Below are 19,241 nucleotides of genomic sequence, written 5' to 3' on the forward strand. Positions count from 1 at the left end.
ATCAGGTTTCTCGTCCCCACGTCCCCTGTGTGCCGCAGGGCTCCGGGCCAAAGTGACCCTGCTGGAGCCCGGGGGCACCTCCAGCCCCCCGGGGGTCCCTGCGCCTCCTCTGCCGAGCGTCCGGGTTCAGTTTCGGCAGTTATGGAATGTTCTGGATCCGCCAGAGACCCGGGCAGGGGCTGGAATGGGTCGCAGGGATCTACAGCAATGGTGTCAACACCTACTACGCGCCCTCAGTCAAGGGCCGGTTCACGATCTCCAGGGACAACGGGCAGAGCTCGGTGACGCTGACCATGAGCAGCCTCAAGGACGAGGATTCCGGATCCTATTTCTGCGCCAAAAATGCTGGTGCTGGTGGTGCTGGGTGGGAGTACTTTGCCTATGGTATTGACCCCGTCCCCATCCGCGTGTCCCCCCAGTCCCCGTTCCCCAGCCCCTTCCCCCAATCCCCAGCCCCTGACCCCATTCCTGTCCCCGTGTCCCAGCTCTGAGCTGGTTCTGCCCCAAACCTCAGCTCCTGGCCCCAAATCTCAGCTCCTGGCCCCAAACCTCAGCTCCTGGCCCCAAACCTCAGCTCTGGGCTCCCAGTCTCAACCGAGCTCCCCAAACCTGGGTGCCAATGATCGAGATTTGGGGAAAATGGGCCGGATTTGGGTCCGTGGGGGTCAGCGATGGGGTCAGGGTTGGAGGGAAGGACCCGGGGAACGGGGACAGGGGGGGACCCGGGGATGGGGATGGGGAGAGCACGGGCACCGTCAATAAAACCAGCACCATTAGCAGCACCAGCACCAGCAGCTTTGGCGCAGAAATAGGATCCGGAATCCTCGTCCCTGAGGCTGTTCATGGTCAGCGTCACCGAGTTCTGCCCGTCGTCCCTGGAGATCGTGAAGCGGCCCTTGACTGACGGCGCGTACCCGGTCCAATCAGCATTCTTGGTGATCGCTGCGACTTCTTCCAGCCCCTGCCCGGGTCTCTGGCGGATCCAGAACATTCCATAACTCCCGAAACTGAACCCGGACGCTCGGCAGAGGAGGCGCAGGGACCCCCGGGGGGCTGGAGGTGCCCCCGGGCTCCAGCAGGGTCACTTTGGCCCGGAGCCCTGCGGCACACAGGGGACGTGGGGACGAGAAACCTGATTGGTCCAGGGCCTCACAGTGGGCGTGGCCAGCAGGAAAAAGGGGCGGGGCCCACCTGGGAGGGCCATCAGGAGCAGGAGGAGAAGGACAAAGGGTCCCAATTTGGGGCCAAGGGTCAGGATTTTGGGGTCACGGGTTGAGCTTTGGCCGTGCCCACGTCCCCTGTGTGCCGCAGGGCTCCGGGCCAAAGTGACCTGTTGTATTAAACACGTTTACAACAATACGGATGCAGTAATATATTATACAACTATACTTATGCATTACAGTAATACCTCATACCAGTTACATTGCACCAGCATCTATCTCTACTTGTCGAGGCGGTCACAGCTCAAAGTGAATCCCTTAAATGTCCCGAACCAAATCCCTCATTGCTTGTTGGTGGCTCACCTATTCCCAGGTGTCTTGATTACACAATCAGGTCTAGACCTCTTTGTGCCTTCCACCTGCCACTCTCAGCTTCACCAACGCCGCCTGCCCCACTCCGTCCCAGTGGGTCACAGTAGCCCCACACACTTTACACTAATACTTATACATTAAACATTACAGCCATACTTATATATTACAGTGAGCATCACAACAACAGAGTCCAGCCCCTCCAGGGGCTTTTCCCGAAGCACCCAGCCAGGAGCATCTGCAGCTAATCCAGCAGCGACCCAACGAAGGATATTGCTGCCAGACTGCCACAGAGCCCTGGCATGTCCAAAGCTTCTCCAACCCTCTCCTGGGGTCTACCCTCCTGGGGTCAATCCTCTTCTGAGATTATTCATCCCCTCCGGGGGAACTCAGCATCTTCTCCAGGGACTCTCCTGGTCCTCACCCTCTGCTGGGGTCTTGGGATTCTTCCCTTCCCTCCTGGGGTTCCTCGTCTTTGCAGCAGTCTTCTCCGGGGCAGCCTTCTCCTGCTTCTTGTAGCTCTTCTTGCAGTCTTCTGACTCTTTGTCCGGCTCCACCCTTTTATGGCCCTGGTTCTCAATTACGCACAGGTGTGAACACAGCTGCAACTCATTGGGGAATACTGTGCCCCCTTACAACTCTCCCTACAGTGACCCTGCTGGAGCCCGGGGGCACCTCCAGCCCCCCGGGGGTCCCTGCGCCTCCTCTGCCAAGCGTCCGGGTTCAGTTTCGGGAGTTTTGGGATGGGCTGGATCCGACAGAGACCTGGGCAGGGGCTGCAGTGGCTCGCAGGGATCTACAGGGATGGTGCTTACACCAACTACGCGCCGTCGGTCAATGGCCGGGTCACGATCTCCAGGGACAATGGGCAGAGCTTCATGACCCTGACCATGGCCAAGCTCAGGGCCGAGGATTCCGGATCCTATTTCTGCACAAAAGCTGTCGGTGCTGGTTGGGGTGCTGCTGTTTCACCCCATCCCCATCCCCGGGTCCCCCCCCCCATCCCCGTTCCCCGGGTCCTTCCCTCCAACCCTGACCCCATCGCTGACCCCCACGGACCCAAATCCGGCCCATTTTCCCCAAATCTCGACCATTGGCACCCAGGTTTGGGGAGCTCGGTTGAGACTGGGAGCCCAGAGCTGAGGTTTGGGGCCAGGAGCTGAGATTTGGGGCCAGGAGCTGAGATTTGGGGCAGAACCAGCTCAGAGCTGGGACACGGGGACAGGAATGGGGTCAGGGGCTGGGGATTGGGGGAAGGGGCTGGGGAACGGGGACAGGGGGGACACGGGGATGGGGACGGGGTCAATACGATAGGCATCAGCAGCAGCACCCCAAGGTCCCCGTTCCCCAGCCCCTGACCCCATCCCTGTCCCTCTGCCCCAGCCCCGCCCTGGCTCTGCCCCAAATGTCACCTCTGGGCCACGCTCAGTGCCCTCATTGCCCAAATCCCAGCCCTTCATCACCTCAACTTTCCCCCCAGTTTTGCCCATTTGACCCAAATCTCTCCAGCGCCCTGGCCCCCGATTGCTCGGGCTGGCCATGAACCTCAAGGACGAGGATTCCCGCTCCTATTTCTGTGACACACGTGGCAAAACCAGAGAGGTTTTGCTGGCTGGACAGGCGCTGCTGGTGGTTCTGGCAACCATCCTGGGTTTGGCCCTGTCCCCTTCTCTCCTGGTCGCCCAAGTGTCCCCAAAGCGCAGAGCCTTGCCCAGATCCCAACCCCTGAGCCGGCTCTTGACCATTTCTCCGTTTCTCTTTCCCCTCCTGGGCCCCAAGCCTCGACCCTTGGCCGTTGATCTTCCCCCAAAGCCTGCCCTAAAGGTCAGCGCTGGGCCCAGGGCTGAGGGCACGAATTCGGTCACCGAGAGCGGGGACGAGGGTTGGGATTTGGGGGGAGGGTCCGGGGTTTGGGGACATTTGGGGACACGACAATGGGGGCGGTGCGCATACAACAGGCGTCATTATCACCAGCCCAAGCAGCAGCACCCTTGGCGCAGAAATAGGATCCGGAATCCTCGTCCTTGAGGCTGTTCATGGTCAGCGTCACCGAGCTCTGCCCGTTGTCCCTGCAGATCCTGACCCGGCCCTGCACCGAGGGCGCTTACCCGATGCTACCACCATTGCTGTAGATCCCCGCGAGCCACTCCAGCCCCTGCCCGGGTCTCTGTCGGACCCAGTACATGGGGTAACTGCCAAAACTGAACCCGGAGCCGCGGCAGAGGAGGCGCAGGGACCCCCGGGGGGCTGGAGGTGCCCCCCGGCTCCAGCAGGGTCACTTTGGCCCGGAGCCCTGCTGCACACAGGGGACACGGGGACGAGAAACCTGATTGGTCCAGGGCCTCAAAGTGGGTGTGGCCTGCTGGAAAAAGGGGCGGGACCCACCTGGGAGCACCATCAGGAGCAGGAGGAGAAGGACAAAGGGTCCCAATTTGGGGCAAAGGGTCAGGATTTTGGGGTCACGGGTTGAGCTTTGGCCGTCCCCATGTCCCCTGTGTCCCTGTCGTGGTTTGGCACGGGCACAACGGCAGCGCCCCATGGAAACGCACTTTGTCTGGTGTGCGCTGCCAGGCGGGACCGGGGAATAAGCAAAGCAGCTTCCTTAGGAATAGAGGGAAAGGTTCATTAACTAAAGCACAAAAGACAAGGACACACGCACACACACACACACAGAGGAACAATGGAAACCTCACCACAGCACTTCCTCCTCCCCCTACCAGACTCTCCCAATTCACCTCCCGAATTTCAACGCTCAGTCCATCGTCACCCTGTAAATGCTCAATTCTCAGTCCGTCCAGAGGAGAACTCCTTCCTGGGCCATGGTGACCTCTTCCTCTCCATGCCCAGTGCTCTCAGCACATGAACAGGGACCAGAGCTGCTTCCAGGGCTGTCCTTTTGAAGGACAACACCCCGATGGTCAAACCAGGCGCCAGTTCCAGAATCTGAACGCCCATTGGCCTCTGGCCGCTCCATGCGCAGAAAACGCATTTCCTGTAAACCCACGGCGTTCCCGCAGGGCTCCGGCCAAAGTGACCCTGCTGGAGTCCGGGGGCACCTCCAGCCCCCCGGGGGTCCCTGCGCCTCCTCTGCCGAGCGTCCGGGTTCAGTTTCGGGAGTTACCCCATGTCCTGGGTCCGACAGAGACCCGGGCAGGGGCTGGAATACGTCGCCAGCATCAGCAATGGTGGCAGCACCTACTACCCGCCCTCGGTCAAGGGCCGGTTCACGATCTCCAGGGACAACGGGCAGAGCTCGGTGACGCTGACCATGAACAGCCTCAGGGACGAGGATTCCGGATCCTATTTCTGTGCCAGAGCTGCTGCTGGTTGGGATCGGGCTGCTGGTGCTCTTGCTTATGGTATTGACCCCGTCCCCATCCCCGTGTCCCCCCTGTCCCCGTTCCCCAGCCCCTTCCCCCAATCCCCAGCCCCTGACCCCATTCCTGTCCCCGTGTCCCAGCTCTGAGCTGGTTCTGCCCCAAATCTCAGCTCCTGGCCCCAAATCTCAGCTCCTGGCCCCAAACCTCAGCTCTGGGCTCCCAGTCTCAACCGAGCTCCCCAAACCTGGGTGCCAATGGTCGAGATTTGGGGAAAATGGGCCGGATTTGGGTCCGTGGGGGTCAGCGATGGGGTCAGGGTTGGAGGGAAGGACCCGGGGAACGGGGACGGGGGGGGCCGGGGATGGGGATTGGGCCAAATTAGAACCAGCAGCGTGAGCCTCCCAACCCCAACCATCATAAGCGTTTTTGGCGCAGAAATAGGATCCGGAATCCTCGTCCCTGAGGCTGTTCATGGTCAGCGTCACCGAGCTCTGCCCGTTGTCCCTGGAGATTGTGAACCGGCCCTGCACCGAGGGCGCGTAGAAGATGTAAGCACCATTGCTGTTGATCCCCGCGAGCCACTCCAGCCCCTGCCCAGGTCTCTGTCGGATCCAAACCATCCCAAAACTCCCGAAACTGAACCCAGACGCTCAGCAGAGGAGGCGCAGGGACCCCCGGGGGGCTGGAGGTGCCCCCGGGCTCCAGCAGGGTCACTTTGGCCCGGAGCCCTGCGGCACACAGGGGACGTGGGCACGGCCAAAGCTCAGACATTGACCCCAATCCTGACTCTTGGCCCCAAATTGGGACCCCTGGGCCTGCTGTGCTGGAGCAGCCCGGAGCTGCACTCGGCCCTGTCAAACACAGATGTTAAAAATGACCAAACCCTGGAACTTTCTGTTTCCTTTCCTGTCCTGGCCGCGCCCCGGCGGCTGCCAGGAAGGAAGCGGGGGGAGGCTGCGGAGCCCCAAAACCGCGGCGGCTCCTGCTCCCTCCCACCTGGGGCTTCGCTCCTTCCCGCCCGGCCTCGGTGTCGGGCTGCTGCCCCTTGGGCTTGGGGCTGGAATCCTCTCTCTGCCACCTCTGGAGAAAAAACCCCTTTTTTTCCCCAAAACCGCGAAATTTTGGGGAGATGAAATTGCTGACATTGATCTGGAGCCGAGGGCTCCATGCTGGGAGAGGCAGATGGGGCCGAGGGTGGATTCGCCCGGAACGTTCCATGGGTCAAGGGCCGGGTCAGCACGGCCAGGGACAGCGGGGGGGACGTCGGTGACGCTGACCATGAGTGACCACAGGGGAGGGGTCTGGGGACAGCTGGGGACAGCTGGGGACACGGCCATGGGGACACGGCCATGGGGACACGGCCATGGGGACATGGACATGGGGATGGGGCCAAAAGCACTGGCGGTGTCAGCATTGCCACCAGAACTACGCTTGGCACAGAAACAGGATCCGGAATCCTCGTCCTTGAGGCTGTTCATGGTCAGCGTCACCGAGCTCTGCCCGTTGTCCCTGCAGATCCTGACCCGGCCCTGCACCGAGGGCGCGTACCTGGTGTTCACACCGTCACCATTGATCCCCGCAACGAATTCCAGCCCCTGCCCGGGTCTCTGGCGGATCCAATACATCCCAGAATTCCCGAAACTGAACCCAGAGCCGCGGCAGAGGAGGCGCAGGGACCCCCGGGGGGCTGGAGGTGCCCCCGGGCTCCAGCAGGGTCACTTTGGCCCGGAGCCCTGGGCACACAGGGGACGTGGGGACGAGAAACCTGATTGGTGGAGGGCCTCACAGTGGGCGTGGCCAGCAGGAAAAAGGGGCGGGACCCACCTGGGAGGGCGAGCAGGATGCGGAGGAAGATGAGGATTCCCCCGGGGGGTCCCTGCGCCTCCTCTGCCGAGCGTCCGGGTTCGATTTTGGGAAGTTCGGGGTGGGCTGGGTGCGGCAGAGACCCGGGCAGGGGCTGGAACACGTCGGAGGGATCGACAGCGCTGGCAGCGCCTGGTACGCGCCATCGTTCAGGGGCCGGGTCACGATCTGCAGGGACAACGGGCAGAGCTCGCTGACGCTGACCATGAACAGCCTCAAGGACGAGGATTCCGGATCCTATTTCTGCGCCAGATGCCGAGATGGAGGTTGGAATGGAGCTGCTCTTGGTTATGGTGACGATCCTCATCATCGCCCCCAGCCCTGATCCCCCAAATGTCACAAAATCCCCAAATCCTGGCCCCAAATCCCGACCCTTTGCACCACTCTTGGCCTTCTCCCCCAGACTCCGCCATGGCTGCCCATGCTCTGCACTTTCGCCCAGTTTTGCCCATTTCCCCGAGCTCCTCGGGTCCCCACTGGGAGGAGGTGAACGGGAGGCCAGGGGGGAAGGTTTGGGGCCAGTGGTTGAGATTTGGGGCCAAAGGTTGAGATTTGGGGCCAAAGGGTGAGATTTGGGGCCAAAGGTTGAGATTTGGAGCCAAAGAGTGAGATTTGGGGCCAAAGGTTGAGATTTGGAGCCAAAGAGTGAGATTTGGAGCCAAAGGTTGAGATTTGGGGCCAAAGGTTGAGATTTGGAGCCAAAGAGTGAGATTTGGGGCCAATGGTTGAGATTTGGGGCCAATGGTTGAGATTTGGAGCCAAAGGTTGAGATTTGGGGCAATGGTTGAGATTTGGGGCCAAAGGGTGAGATTTGGGGCCAATGGTTGAGATTTGGGGCAATGGTTGAGATTTGGGGCCAAAGGGTGAGAATTGGGGCCAATGGTTGAGATTTGGGGCCAAAGGTTGAGATTTGGGGCCAAAGAGTGAGATTTGGGGCCAATGGTTGAGATTTGGGGCCAATGGTTGAGATTTGGCGCCAAAGAGTGAGTATTGGGGCCAATGGTTGAGATTTGGGGCCAAAGAGTGAGATTTGGGGCCAATGGTTGAGATTTGGTGCAATGGTTGAGATTTGGGGCAGAAGCAGGGCAGGGTTTGGGGTCAGTGCTGACCATTGGGGCACATGGGGACAGAGGGGCAGGGCTGGGTCAGTGGGTGAGGTTTGGGGGAAGGGTCTGGGACTGGGGACAGGGGGGACCTGGGGATGGGGACGGGGTCAAACCCATCAGCAGCAGCAGCAGCAGCAGCAGCGCCCCAATTGTTATAGGCAGATTTGGCGCAGAAATAGGATCCGGAATCCTCGTCCTTGAGGCTGTTCATGGTCAGCGTCACCGAGCTCTGCCCGTTGTCCCTGGAGATCGTGACCCGGCCCTGCACCGAGGGCGCGTAGGCAGAGCTGGAACCGTTGCTCTTGATCCCCGCGACGTATTCCAGCCCCTGCCCGGGTCTCTGGCGAACCCAGAACATTCTGAAACTGCCGAAACTGAACCCGGACGCTCGGCAGAGGAGGCGCAGGGACCCCCGGGGGGCTGGAGGTGCCCCCGGGCTCCAGCAGGGTCACTTTGGCCCGGAGCCCTGGGCACACAGGGGACGTGGGGACGAGGAGATGCAAAAGTCGGGCGGAGGTGCCCAATTAATTAATGGGTGGATTGGGGCTAATTGCAGGGTTTAAGGCACTTCAGCACACGGGAAAACTCTGTTGGAGATTTGAGGCCAGAGAAAGGGAATTTGGGGCAAAACCGGTGAAGGTTTGGGGATGGGGGAGCGGCCATGTTCGATTTTGGCAGTTTTGCCATGATCTGGGTCCGTCAAAGACCTGAGCAGGGGCTGGAATTCGTCGCCAGTATCAGCACTGGTGGTGGCAGCAGCGACTACGCGCCATTGTCGTGTCCCCAAATGTCCCCAAACCCCGGACCCTCCCCCCAAGTCCCAACCCTCGTCCCCGCTCTCGGTGACCGAATTCGTGCCCTCAGCCCTGGGCCCAGCGCTGACCTTTAGGGCAGGCTTTGGGGGAAGATCAACGGCCAAGGGTCGAGGCTTGGGGCCCAGGAGGGGAAAGAGAAACGGAGAAATGGTCAAGAGCCGGCTCAGGGGTTGGGATCTGGGCAAGGCTCTGCGCTTTGGGGACACTTGGGCGACCAGGAGAGAAGGGGACAGGGCCAAACCCAGGATGGTCGCCAGAACCACCAGCAGCGCCTGTCCAGCCAGCAAAACCTCTCTGGTTTTGCCACGTGTGTCACAGAAATAGGAGCGGGAATCCTCGTCCTTGAGGTTCATGGCCAGCCCGAGCAATCGGGGGCCAGGGCGCTGGAGAGATTTGGGTCAAATGGGCAAAACTGGGGGGAAAGTTGAGGTGATGAAGGGCTGGGATTTGGGCAATGAGGGCACTGAGGGTGGCCCAGAGGTGACATTTGGGGCAGAGCCAGAGCGGGGCTGGGGCAGAGGGACAGGGATGGGGTCAGGGGCTGGGGAACGGGGACAGGGGGGTCCCCAATAGCTGCTCAATAGCACCAGCACCATAACCAGCAGCACCAGCAGCTCTGGCACAGAAATAGGATCCGGAATCTTCGTCCTTGAGGCTGTTCATGGTCAGCGTCACCGAGCTCTGCCCGTTGTCCCTGGAGATCGTGCCCCGGCCCTGCACCGAGGGCGCGCACGCGGAGCTCCAGCCTTCCTTCCTGATGCTGCCGACCCACTGCAGCCCCTGCCCGGGTCTCTGGCGGATCCAGAACAGGGTGACACTGCCGAAATCGAACCCGGACGCTCGGCAGAGGAGGCGCAGGGACCCCCGGGGGGCTGGAGGTGCCCCCGGACTCCAGCAGGGTCACTTTGGCCCGGAGCCCTGCGGCACACAGGGGACGTGGGGACGCCCAAAGCTCAGACATTGACCCAAATCCTGACTCTTGGCCCCAAATTGGGACCCTAGGAGTTCATCATCCTCCTCCCAGGTGGGTCCCGCCCCTTTTTCCTGGTTGCCACGCCCACTGTGAGGCCCTCGACCAATCCGGTTTCTCGTCCCTGTGTCCCCTGTGTGCCGCAGGGCTCCGGGCCAAAGTGACCCTGCTGGAGCCCGGGGGCACCTCCAGCCCCCCGGGGGTCCCTGACGTTGCTGTGCTGCGGCTCCGGGTTCAGTTTCGGCAGTTTCTCCATGTTCTGGATCCGCCAGATGTTGCGCCGGCGGGGGAAAAGCCACACTCGAGTGTCATTGATCAGCAAATCCCGTTTATTGATCATCGATACATCCTTTTTATAACAGGGATAATGAGCTTTATGAATAGTCCAAAAGCGAGCTCATAATTGGTCACACAGTCAACGGTCTATCACGCCCACGTCTGCATTCCTTTGGTCTAATTAGCTGGGATCCTTCTACCTCTCTGCTCCTGTTTTCCATCTACCTTATCTGCTGACAGCTGCACTCCAGGGACAGCCTAATCCTTTCCCATCAGAAGGCTGAGAGCTAGCTTTGTGTACCTTTGCTTCTCAGGCCCGCTAATTGCACCAGAGAGCGACCTCTTTCATTTAACCCTTCCTCTACAGCCAGAGACCCGGGCAGGGGCTGGAGTTGGTCGCCCACATCTCCTACAATGGAGCTCACACCATCTACGCGCCCTCGGTGCAGGGCCGGGTCAGGATCTGCAGGGACAACGGGCAGAGCTCGGTGACGCTGACCATGAGCAGCCTCAGGGACGAGGATTCCGGATCCTATTTCTGCGCCAGACGTCACAAATATTGGGGCGCTGCTGATGATTTCATTGACGACCCTGGCAGCGGCCCCAGCCCCATGATGGGCACCAAATGTCTCCAATCCCAGAGATCCTTCCCCAAAATCCCAGTCTTTGTCCTCAAATCTTCCCCATTTTCCCCCAAACTCTGCCCCTGCTGCCCCAACTCTCGTCTTTTCTCCATAATTTTGCCCATTTCGCCCAAATCCCCTCCAGCTCCCCACGCCCTGACTGGCTGAGCGGGCACAGGCAAAAATGGGCAATTTTGGGCAACAAGGGCAGAACTGGAGGCCAGGGGTGAAGGTTTGGGGCCAATGGTTGGGTTTTGGGGCAGAAGCTGGGGAGGGTTTGGGGTCACAGATGGCCATGGGTGCAAATGGAGACAGAGGATCAAGGGCTGAGTCAGGAGGCGAGGTTTGGGATGGCAATTAGAGCTTTGGAAGCACTATGATGGGAGTGCACCAAAACCCAGAAGTTTGATGCGATCACCAGCATTGTCATCATGATTAGCAACAGCCCAGCAACCAGCACAAAAAGCTCTGGCGCAGAAATAGGATCCGGAATCCTCGTCCTTGAGGCTGTTCATGGTCAGCGTCACCGAGCTCTGCCCGTTGTCCCTGGAGATCGTGAACCGGCCCTTGACTGACGGCGCGTAGTAGGTGCTGCCACCATTGCTGTAGATCCCCGCGAGCCACTCCAGCCCCTGCCCGGGTCTCTGGCGGATCCAGAACATGGAGAAACTGCCGAAACTGAACCCGGACGCTCGGCAGAGGAGGCGCAGGGACCCCCGCGGGGCTGGAGGTGCCCCCGGGCTCCAGCAGGGTCACTTTGGCCCGGAGCCCTGCGGCACACAGGGGACGTGGGCACGGCCAAAGCTCAGACATTGACCCCAAAATCCTGACTCTTGGCCCCAAATTGGGACCCTTGCACCTCCCCATCCTCATCCTCTTGATCCTGCTGGCGCTCCCAGCTGGGTCCCGCCCCTTTTTTCAAAAATTCAGGCCCCATTGGAGGCCCTGGACCAATCCGGTTTCTTGTCCCCACGTCCCCTGTGTGCCGCAGGGCTCCGGGCCAAAGTGACCCTGCTGGAGCCCGGGGGCACCTCCAGCCCCCCGGGGGTCCCTGCGCCTCCTCTGCCGCGGCTCTGGGTTCAGTTTCGGGAATTCTGGAATGTATTGGATCCGCCAGAGACCCGGGCAGGGGCTGGAATTTGTTGCGGGGATCAATGGTGATGGTGTGAACACCGGCTACGCGCCCTCGGTGCAGGGCCGGTTCACGATCTCCAGGGACAACGGGCAGAGCTCGGTGACGCTGACCATGAACAGCCTCAGGGACGAAGATTCTGCCGTCTATTTCTGCGCCAAATCTGCTGATGGTTACGGTTATGGTGCTGGTGCTATTGAGCAGCTATTGGGGTCCCCCCTGTCCCCGTTCCCCAGCCCCTGACCCCATCCCTGACCCTCTGCCCCAGCCCCGCCCTGGCTCTGCCCCAAATGTCACCTCTGGGCCACGCTCAGTGCCCTCATTGCCCAAATCCCAGCCCTTCATCACCTCAACTTTCCCCCCAGTTTTGCCCATTTGACCCAAATCTCTCCGCGCGCCCTGGCCCCGATTGCTCGGGCTGGCCATGAACCTCAAGGACCGAGGATTCCCGCTCCTATTTCTGTGACACACGTGGCAAAACCAGAGAGGTTTTGCTGGCTGGACAGGCGCTGCTGGTGGTTCTGGCGACCATCCTGGGTTTGGCCCTGTCCCCTTCTCTCCTGGTCGCCCAAGTGTCCCCAAAGCGCAGAGCCTTGCCCAGATCCCAACCCCTGAGCCGGCTCTTGACCATTTCTCCGTTTCTCTTTCCCCTCCTGGGCCCCAAGCCTCGACCCTTGGCCGTTGATCTTCCCCCAAACTCTGCCCTAAAGGTCAGCGCTGGGCCCAGGGCTGAGGGCACGAATTCGGTCACTGAGAGCGGGGACGAGGGTTGGGATTTGGGGGGAGGGTCCGGGGTTTGGGGACATTTGGGGACACGACAATGGGGGCGGTGCGCATAAAACAGGCGTCATTATCACCAGCCCAAGCAGCAGCACCCTTGGCGCAGAAATAGGATCCGGAATCCTCGTCCTCGAGGCTGTTCATGGTCAGCGTCACCGAGCTCTGCCCGTCGTCCCTGGAGATCGTGAACCGGCCCTTGACTGAGGGCGCGTAGTAGGTGTTGACACCATTGCTGTTGCTGGCGACGTATTCCAGCCCCTGCCCGGGTCTCTGGCGGATCCAGAACATTCCATAACTCCCAAAACTGAACCCGGAGCCGCGGCAGAGGAGGCGCAAGGACCCCCGGGGGGCTGGAGGTGCCCCCGGGCTCCAGCAGGGTCACTTTGGCGGGCCCTGCTGAGCGCCGCGTGGGTTTACAGGAAATGCGTTTTCTGGGCATGGAGCGGCCAGAGGCCAATGGGCGTTCAGGTGTGGAACTGGCGCCTGGTTTGACCATCGGGGTGTTGTCCTTCAAAAGGACAGCCCTGGAAGCAGCTCTGGTCCCTGTTCATGTGCTGAGAGCACTGGGCATGGAGAGGAAGAGGTCACCGTGGCCCAGGAAGGACTTCTCCTCTGGACGGACTGAGAATTGAGCATTTCCAGGGTGCCGATGGACTGAGCGTTGAAATTCGGGAGGTGAATTGGGAGAGTCTGGCAGGGGGAGGAGGAAGTGCTGTGGTGAGGTTTTCATTGTTCCTCTGTGTGTGTGTGTGTGCGTGTCCTTGTCTTTTGTGCTTTAGTTAATGAACCTTTCCCCTCCATTCCTAAGGAAGCTGCTTTGCTTATTCCCCGGTGCCGTCTGGCAGCGCACACCAGACAAAGTGCGTTTCCATGGGGCGCTGCCGTTGTGCCCGTGCCAAACCACGACAGGGACACAGGGGACATGGGGACGGCCAAAGCTCAACCCGTGACCCCAAAATCCTGACCCTTTGCCCCAAATTGGGACCCTTTGTCCTTCTCCTCCTGCTCCTGATGGCGCTCCCAGGTGGGCCCCGCCCCTTTTTCCAGCAGGCCACACCCACTGTGAGGCCCTGGACCAATCAGGTTTCTCGTCCCCGTGTCCCCTGTGTGCCGCAGGGCTCCGGGCCAAAGTGACCCTGCTGGAGCCCGGGGGCACCTCCAGCCCCCCGGGGGTCCCTGCGCCTCCTCTGCCGCGGCTCTGGGTTCGATTTTGGCAGTTTCGGGATGGGCTGGATGCGCCAGAGACCCGGGCAGGGGTTGGAGTGGGTCGCGGGGATCACCAACAATGCTGGTTGGACCGGGTACGCGGATTCAGTCAAGGGCCGGTTCACGATCTCCAGGGACAACGGGCAGAGCTCGGTGACGCTGACCATGAACAGCCTCAAGGACGAGGATTCCGGATCCTATTTCTGCGCCAAAGCTTTTTGTGCTGGTTGCTGGGCTGTTGCTAATCATGGTGACAATGCTGGTGATCGCATCAAACTTCTGGGTTTTGGTGCACTCCCATCATAGTGCTTCCAAAGCTCTAATTGCCATCCCAAACCTCGCCTCCTGACTCAGCCCTTGATCCTCTGTCTCCATTTGCACCCATGGCCATCTGTGACCCCAAACCCTCCCCAGCTTCTGCCCCAAAACCCAACCATTGGCCCCAAACCTTCACCCCTGGCCTCTAGTTCAGGCCTTGTTGCCCAAAATTGCCCATTTTTGCCTGTGCCCGCTCAGCCAGTCAGGGCGTGGGGAGCTGGAGGGGATTTGGGCGAAATGGGCAAAATTATGGAGAAAAGAGGAGAGTTGGGGCAGCAGGGGCAGAGTTTGGGGGAAAATGGGGAAGATTTGAGGACAAAGACTGGGATTTTGGGGAAGGATCTCTGGGATCGGAGACATTTGGTGCCCATCATGGGGCTGGGGCCGCTGCCAGGGTCGTCAATGAAATCATCAGCAGCGCCCCAATATTTGTGACGTCTGGCGCAGAAATAGGATCCGGAATCCTCGTCCCTGAGGCTGTTCATGGTCAGCGTCACCGAGCTCTGCCCGTTGTCCCTGCAGATCCTGACCCGGCCCTGCACCGAGGGCGCGTAGATGGTGTGAGCTCCATTGTAGGAGATGTGGGCGACCAACTCCAGCCCCTGCCCGGGTCTCTGGCTGTAGAGGAAGGGTTAAATGAAAGAGGTCGCTCTCTGGTGCAATTAGCGGGCCTGAGAAGCAAAGGTACACAAAGCTAGCTCTCAGCCTTCTGATGGGAAAGGATTAGGCTGTCCCTGGAGTGCAGCTGTCAGCAGATAAGGTAGATGGAAAACAGGAGCAGAGAGGTAGAAGGATCCCAGCTAATTAGACCAAAGGAATGCAGACCTGGGCGTGATAGACCGTTGACTGTGGGACCAATTATGAGCTCGCTTTTGGACTATTCATAAAGCTCATTATCCCTGTTATAAAAAGGATGTATCAATGAGCAATAAACGGGATTTGCTGATCAATTACACTCGAGTGTGGCTTTTCCCCCGACGGCGCAACATCTGGCGGATCCAGAACACAGAGAAACTGCCGAAACTGAACCCGGAGCCGCGGCACAGCAACGTCAGGGACCCCCGGGGGGCTGGAGGTGCCCCCGGACTCCAGCAGGGTCACTTTGGCCCGGAGCCCTGCGGCACACAGGGCACGTGGGGACGAGAAACCTGATTGGTCCAGGGACTCCAATGGGGCGTGGATTTTTGAAAAAAGGGGCGGGACCCAGCTGGGAGTGCCAGCAGGATCAAGAGGATGAGGATGGGGAGGTGCAAGGGTCCCAATTTGGGACCAAGATTCTGGATTTTGGGGTCAATGTCTGAGCTTTGGCCGTGCCCACGTCCCCTGTGTGCCGCAGGGCTCCGGGCCAAAGTGACCCTGCTGGAGCCGGGGGCACCTCCAGCCCCCCGGGGGTCCCTGCGCCTCCTCTGACGAGCGTCCGGGTTCAGTTTCGGGAATTTCGACATGTTCTGGGTCCGACAGAGACCCGGGCAGGGGCTGGAGTGGCTCGCGGGGATCTACAGCAATGGTGGCAGCACCTACTACGCGCCGTCAGTCAAGGGCCAGTTCACGATCTGCAGGGACAACGGGCAGAGCTCGGTGACGCTGACCATGAACAGCCTCAAGGACGAGGATTCCGGATCCTATTTCTGCGCCAAGGGTGCTGGTGCTGGTGCTGCTAATGGTGCTGGTTTTATTGACGGTGCCCGTGCTCTCCCCATCCCCATCCCCGGCCCCCCCTGTCCCCGTTCCCCGGGTCCTTCCCTCCAACCCTGACCCCATCGCTGACCCCCACGGACCCAAATCCGGCCCATTTTCCCCAAATCTCGACCATTGGCACCCAGGTTTGGGGAGCTCGGTTGAGACTGGGAGCCCAGAGCTGAGATTTGGGGCCAGGAGCTGAGATTTGGGGCCAATAGCTGAGGTTTGGGGCCAGGAGCTGAGGTTTGGGGCCAGGAGCTGAGGTTTGGGGCAGAACCAGCTCAGAGCGGGGACACGGGGACCGGAATGGGGTCAGGGGCTGGGGATTGGGGGAAGGGGCTGGGGAACGGGGACAGGGGGGACACGGGGATGGGGACGGGGTCAATACCATAGGCAAAGTACTCCCACCCACTACCACCAGCATAAGCATTTTTGGCGCAGAAACAGGATCTGGAATCCTCGTCCTTGAGGCTGTTCATGGTCAGCGTCACCGAGCTCTGCCCGTTGTCCCTGCAGATCCTGACCCGGCCCTGCACCGAGGGCGCGTAGTAGGTGCCACCACCATTGCTGATCTCTGCGATGTCCTCCAGCCCCTGCCCGGGTCTCTGTCGGACCCAGAACATTCCATAACTCCCGAAACTGAACCCGGACGCTCGGCAGAGGAGGCGCAGGGACCCCCGGGGGGCTGGAGGTGCCCCCGGGCTCCAGCAGGGTCACTTTGGCCCGGAGCCCTGCGGCACACAGGGGACACGGGGACGAGGAGATGCAAAAGTCGGGCGGAGGTGCCCAATTAATTAATGGGTGGCTCAGGGCTAATTGCAGGGTTTAAGGAAGTTTTCCATACAGGAAACCTCTGTTGGAGATTTGAGGCCAGAGAAAGGGAATTTGGGGCAAAACCGGTGAAGGTTTGGGGATGGGGGAGCGGCCAAAGTGACCCTGCTGGAGTCCGGGGGCACCTCCAGCCCCCCGGGGGTCCCTGCGCCTCCTCTGCCGAGCGTCCGGGTTCAGTTTCGGCAGTTTTGGGATGGGCTGGTATCGACAGAGACCTGGGCAGGGGCTGGAGTTCGTCGCCAGTATCAGCAGTGCTGCTTACACCGACTACGCGCCCTCAGTGCAGGGCCGGTTCAGGATCTGCAGGGACAACGGGCAGAGCTCGGTGACGCTGACCATGAACAGCCTGAGGGACGAGGATTCCGGATCCTGTTTCTGCGCCAGACGTCACAAATATTGGGGCGCTGCTGATGATTTTATTGATGACCCTGGCAGCGGCCCCAGCCCCATGATGGGCACCAAGTGTCTCCAATCCCAGAGATCCTTCCCCAAAATCCCAGCCTTCCTCCTCAAATCTTCCCCATTTTCCCCCAAACTCTGCCCCTGCTGCCCCAACTCTCCTCTTTTCTCCATAATTTTGCCCATTTCACCCAAATCCCCTCCAGCTCCCAACACTCTGATTGGCTGAGCTGGCACAGGCAAAAATGGCCAAATTTGGGCAACAAGGGCAGAACTGGAGGCCAGAGGTGAAAGTTTGGGGTATTGGTTGAGATTTGGGGCCAAAGGGTCAGATTTGGGGCAATGGTTGAGATTTGGGGCAGAAGCAGGGCAGGGTTTGGGGTCAGTGCTGACCATTGGGGCACATGGGGCAGATTTGGGACAAAGGGCCGGGAGCTGAGGTTTGGGGGAAGGGTCGGGGATTTAGGGAAAAGGGGCCTCAGGCAGGGCTGGTGCCACCACGGGCACGGTCAACATAAGCAGCAGCAGCAGCGCTACCAGCACTGTAGGATTTGGCGCAGAAATAGGATCCGGAATCCTCGTCCTTGAGGCTGTTCATGGTCAGCGTCACCGAGCTCTGCCCGTTGTCCCTGGAGATCCTGACCCGGCCCTGCACCGACGGCGCGTACCAGGTGCTGCCACCACTGCTGATACTGGCGACGTATTTCAGCCCCTGCCCAGGTCTCTGTCGATACCAGCCCATCCCAAAACTGCCAAAACTGAACCCGGACGCTCGGCAGAGGAGGCGCAGGGACCCCCGGGGGGCTGGAGGTGCCCCCGGGCTCCAGCAGGGTCACTTTGGCCCGGAGCCCTGCGGCACACAGGGGACACGGGGACGAGAAACCTGATTGGTCCAGGGCCTCACAGTGGGTGTGGCCAGCAGGAAAAAGGGGCGGGGCCCACCTGGGAGGGCCATCAGGAGCAGGAGGAGAAGGACAAAGGGTCCCAATTTGGGGCAAAGGGTCAGGATTTTGGGGTCACGGGTTGAGCTTTGGCCGTCCCCATGTCCCCTGTGTCCCTGTCGTGGTTTGGCACGGGCACAATGGCAGCGCCCCATGGAAACGCACTTTGTCTGGTGTGCGCTGCCGACGGGACCGGGGAATAAGCAAAGCAGCTTCCTTAGGAATGGAGGGGAAAGGTTCATTAACTAAAGCACAAAAGACAAGGACACACGCACACACACACACACAGAGGAACAATGGAAACCTCACCACAGCACTTCCTCCTCCCCCTGCCAGACTCTCCCAATTCACCTCCCGAATTTCAACGCTCAGTCCATCGTCACCCTGGAAATGCTCAATTCTCAGTCCGTCCAGAGGAGAAGTCCTTCCTGGGCCATGGTGACCTCTTCCTTTCCATGCCCAGTGCTCTCAGCACATGAACAGGGACCAGAGCTGCTTCCAGGGCTGTCCTTTTGAAGGACAACACCCCGATGGTCAAACCAGGCGCCAGTTCCAGAATCTGAACGCCCATTGGCCTCTGGCCGCTCCATGCGCAGAAAACGCATTTCCTGTAAACCCACGGCGTTCCCGGAGGGCTCCGGCCAAAGTGACCCTGCTGGAGCCCGGGGGCACCTCCAGCCCCCCGGGGGTCCCTGCGCCTCCTCTGCCGAGCGTCCGGGTTCAGTTTCGGGAGTTACCCCATGTACTGGGTCCGACAGAGACCCGGGCAGGGGCTGGAATACGTCGCGAGTATCGACAGCAGTGGTGCTTACACCTTCTACGCGCCCTCGGTGCAGGGCCGGGTCAGGATCTCCAGGGACAACGGGCAGAGCTCGGTGACGCTGACCATGAACAGCCTCAAGGACGAGGATTCCGGATCCTATTTCTGCGCCAAATCTGCTTATGCTGGTGCTGGTGCTGCTCGTATTGATGCCGGTGCCACCCCCATCCCCGGGTCCCCCCCGTCCCCGCTGCCCAGACCCTTCCCCCACAGCCCAAGCCCACCCCCAGCCCGTGACCATTGATCCCAGCCTTGCGCGGCCTCGGCCCCAATTCTCACCCGCCGGCCCCAAACCGCAGCTCCTGACCCCAAATCTCCTCTCTGTGCCCCAAAACTTTGATCCAAAGCTCTGTTCCAAATGTTGGTCAACTCTGTGGCCAGGAGCTGAGAATTTGGGGCAGAACCAGCTCAGAGCTGGGACACGGGGACAGGAATGGGGTCAGGGGCTGGGGATTGGGGGAAGGGGCTGGGGAACGGGGACAGGGGGGACACGGGGATGGGGACGGGGTCAATACCATAGGCAAAGTACTCCCACCCAGCACCACCAGCATAAGCAGATTTGGCGCAGAAATAGGATCCGGAATCCTCGTCCTTGAGGCTGTTCATGGTCAGCGTCACCGAGCTCTGCCCGT

The 19,241-nt window shown here is 60.4% G+C and overlaps 4 pseudogenes and 3 gene segments (V, D, J or C); 4 read left to right on the forward strand and 3 right to left on the reverse strand.

The window, feature by feature from the left end:
- The first annotated feature begins 40 nt into the window (after window positions 1-40).
- On the forward strand, window positions 41-425 carry LOC115916095 (annotated as a pseudogene).
- A 165-nt stretch (window positions 426-590) lies between these two features.
- Window positions 591-3,567, reverse strand: LOC115916096. The segment is given in 5 exon segments: window positions 591-609; window positions 723-1,099; window positions 1,192-1,330; window positions 2,345-2,382; window positions 3,483-3,567. Coding segments are annotated over 5 exon segments (658 nt in total).
- Window positions 3,568-10,876: 7,309 nt separating this feature from the next.
- LOC115916097 lies at window positions 10,877-11,439 on the reverse strand (annotated as a pseudogene).
- A 56-nt stretch (window positions 11,440-11,495) lies between these two features.
- On the forward strand, window positions 11,496-12,013 carry LOC115916098 (the record flags this gene model as incomplete). The annotated part of the segment is given in 2 exon segments: window positions 11,496-11,818; window positions 12,000-12,013. Coding segments are annotated over 2 exon segments (337 nt in total), but the record flags the coding sequence as incomplete, so codon positions are not given.
- A 52-nt stretch (window positions 12,014-12,065) lies between these two features.
- Window positions 12,066-12,910, reverse strand: LOC115916099 (annotated as a pseudogene).
- Window positions 12,911-13,284: 374 nt separating this feature from the next.
- On the forward strand, window positions 13,285-13,926 carry LOC115916100. The segment is given in 2 exon segments: window positions 13,285-13,438; window positions 13,531-13,926. Coding segments are annotated over 2 exon segments (550 nt in total).
- A 4,338-nt stretch (window positions 13,927-18,264) lies between these two features.
- Window positions 18,265-18,853, forward strand: LOC115916101 (annotated as a pseudogene).
- Window positions 18,854-19,241: the final 388 nt, after the last annotated feature.

The sequence above is a fragment of the Camarhynchus parvulus genome, unplaced genomic scaffold (genome assembly GCF_901933205.1).
Source record: "Camarhynchus parvulus unplaced genomic scaffold, STF_HiC, whole genome shotgun sequence".
In the NCBI taxonomy this organism is placed as follows: domain Eukaryota; kingdom Metazoa; phylum Chordata; class Aves; order Passeriformes; family Thraupidae; genus Camarhynchus; species Camarhynchus parvulus.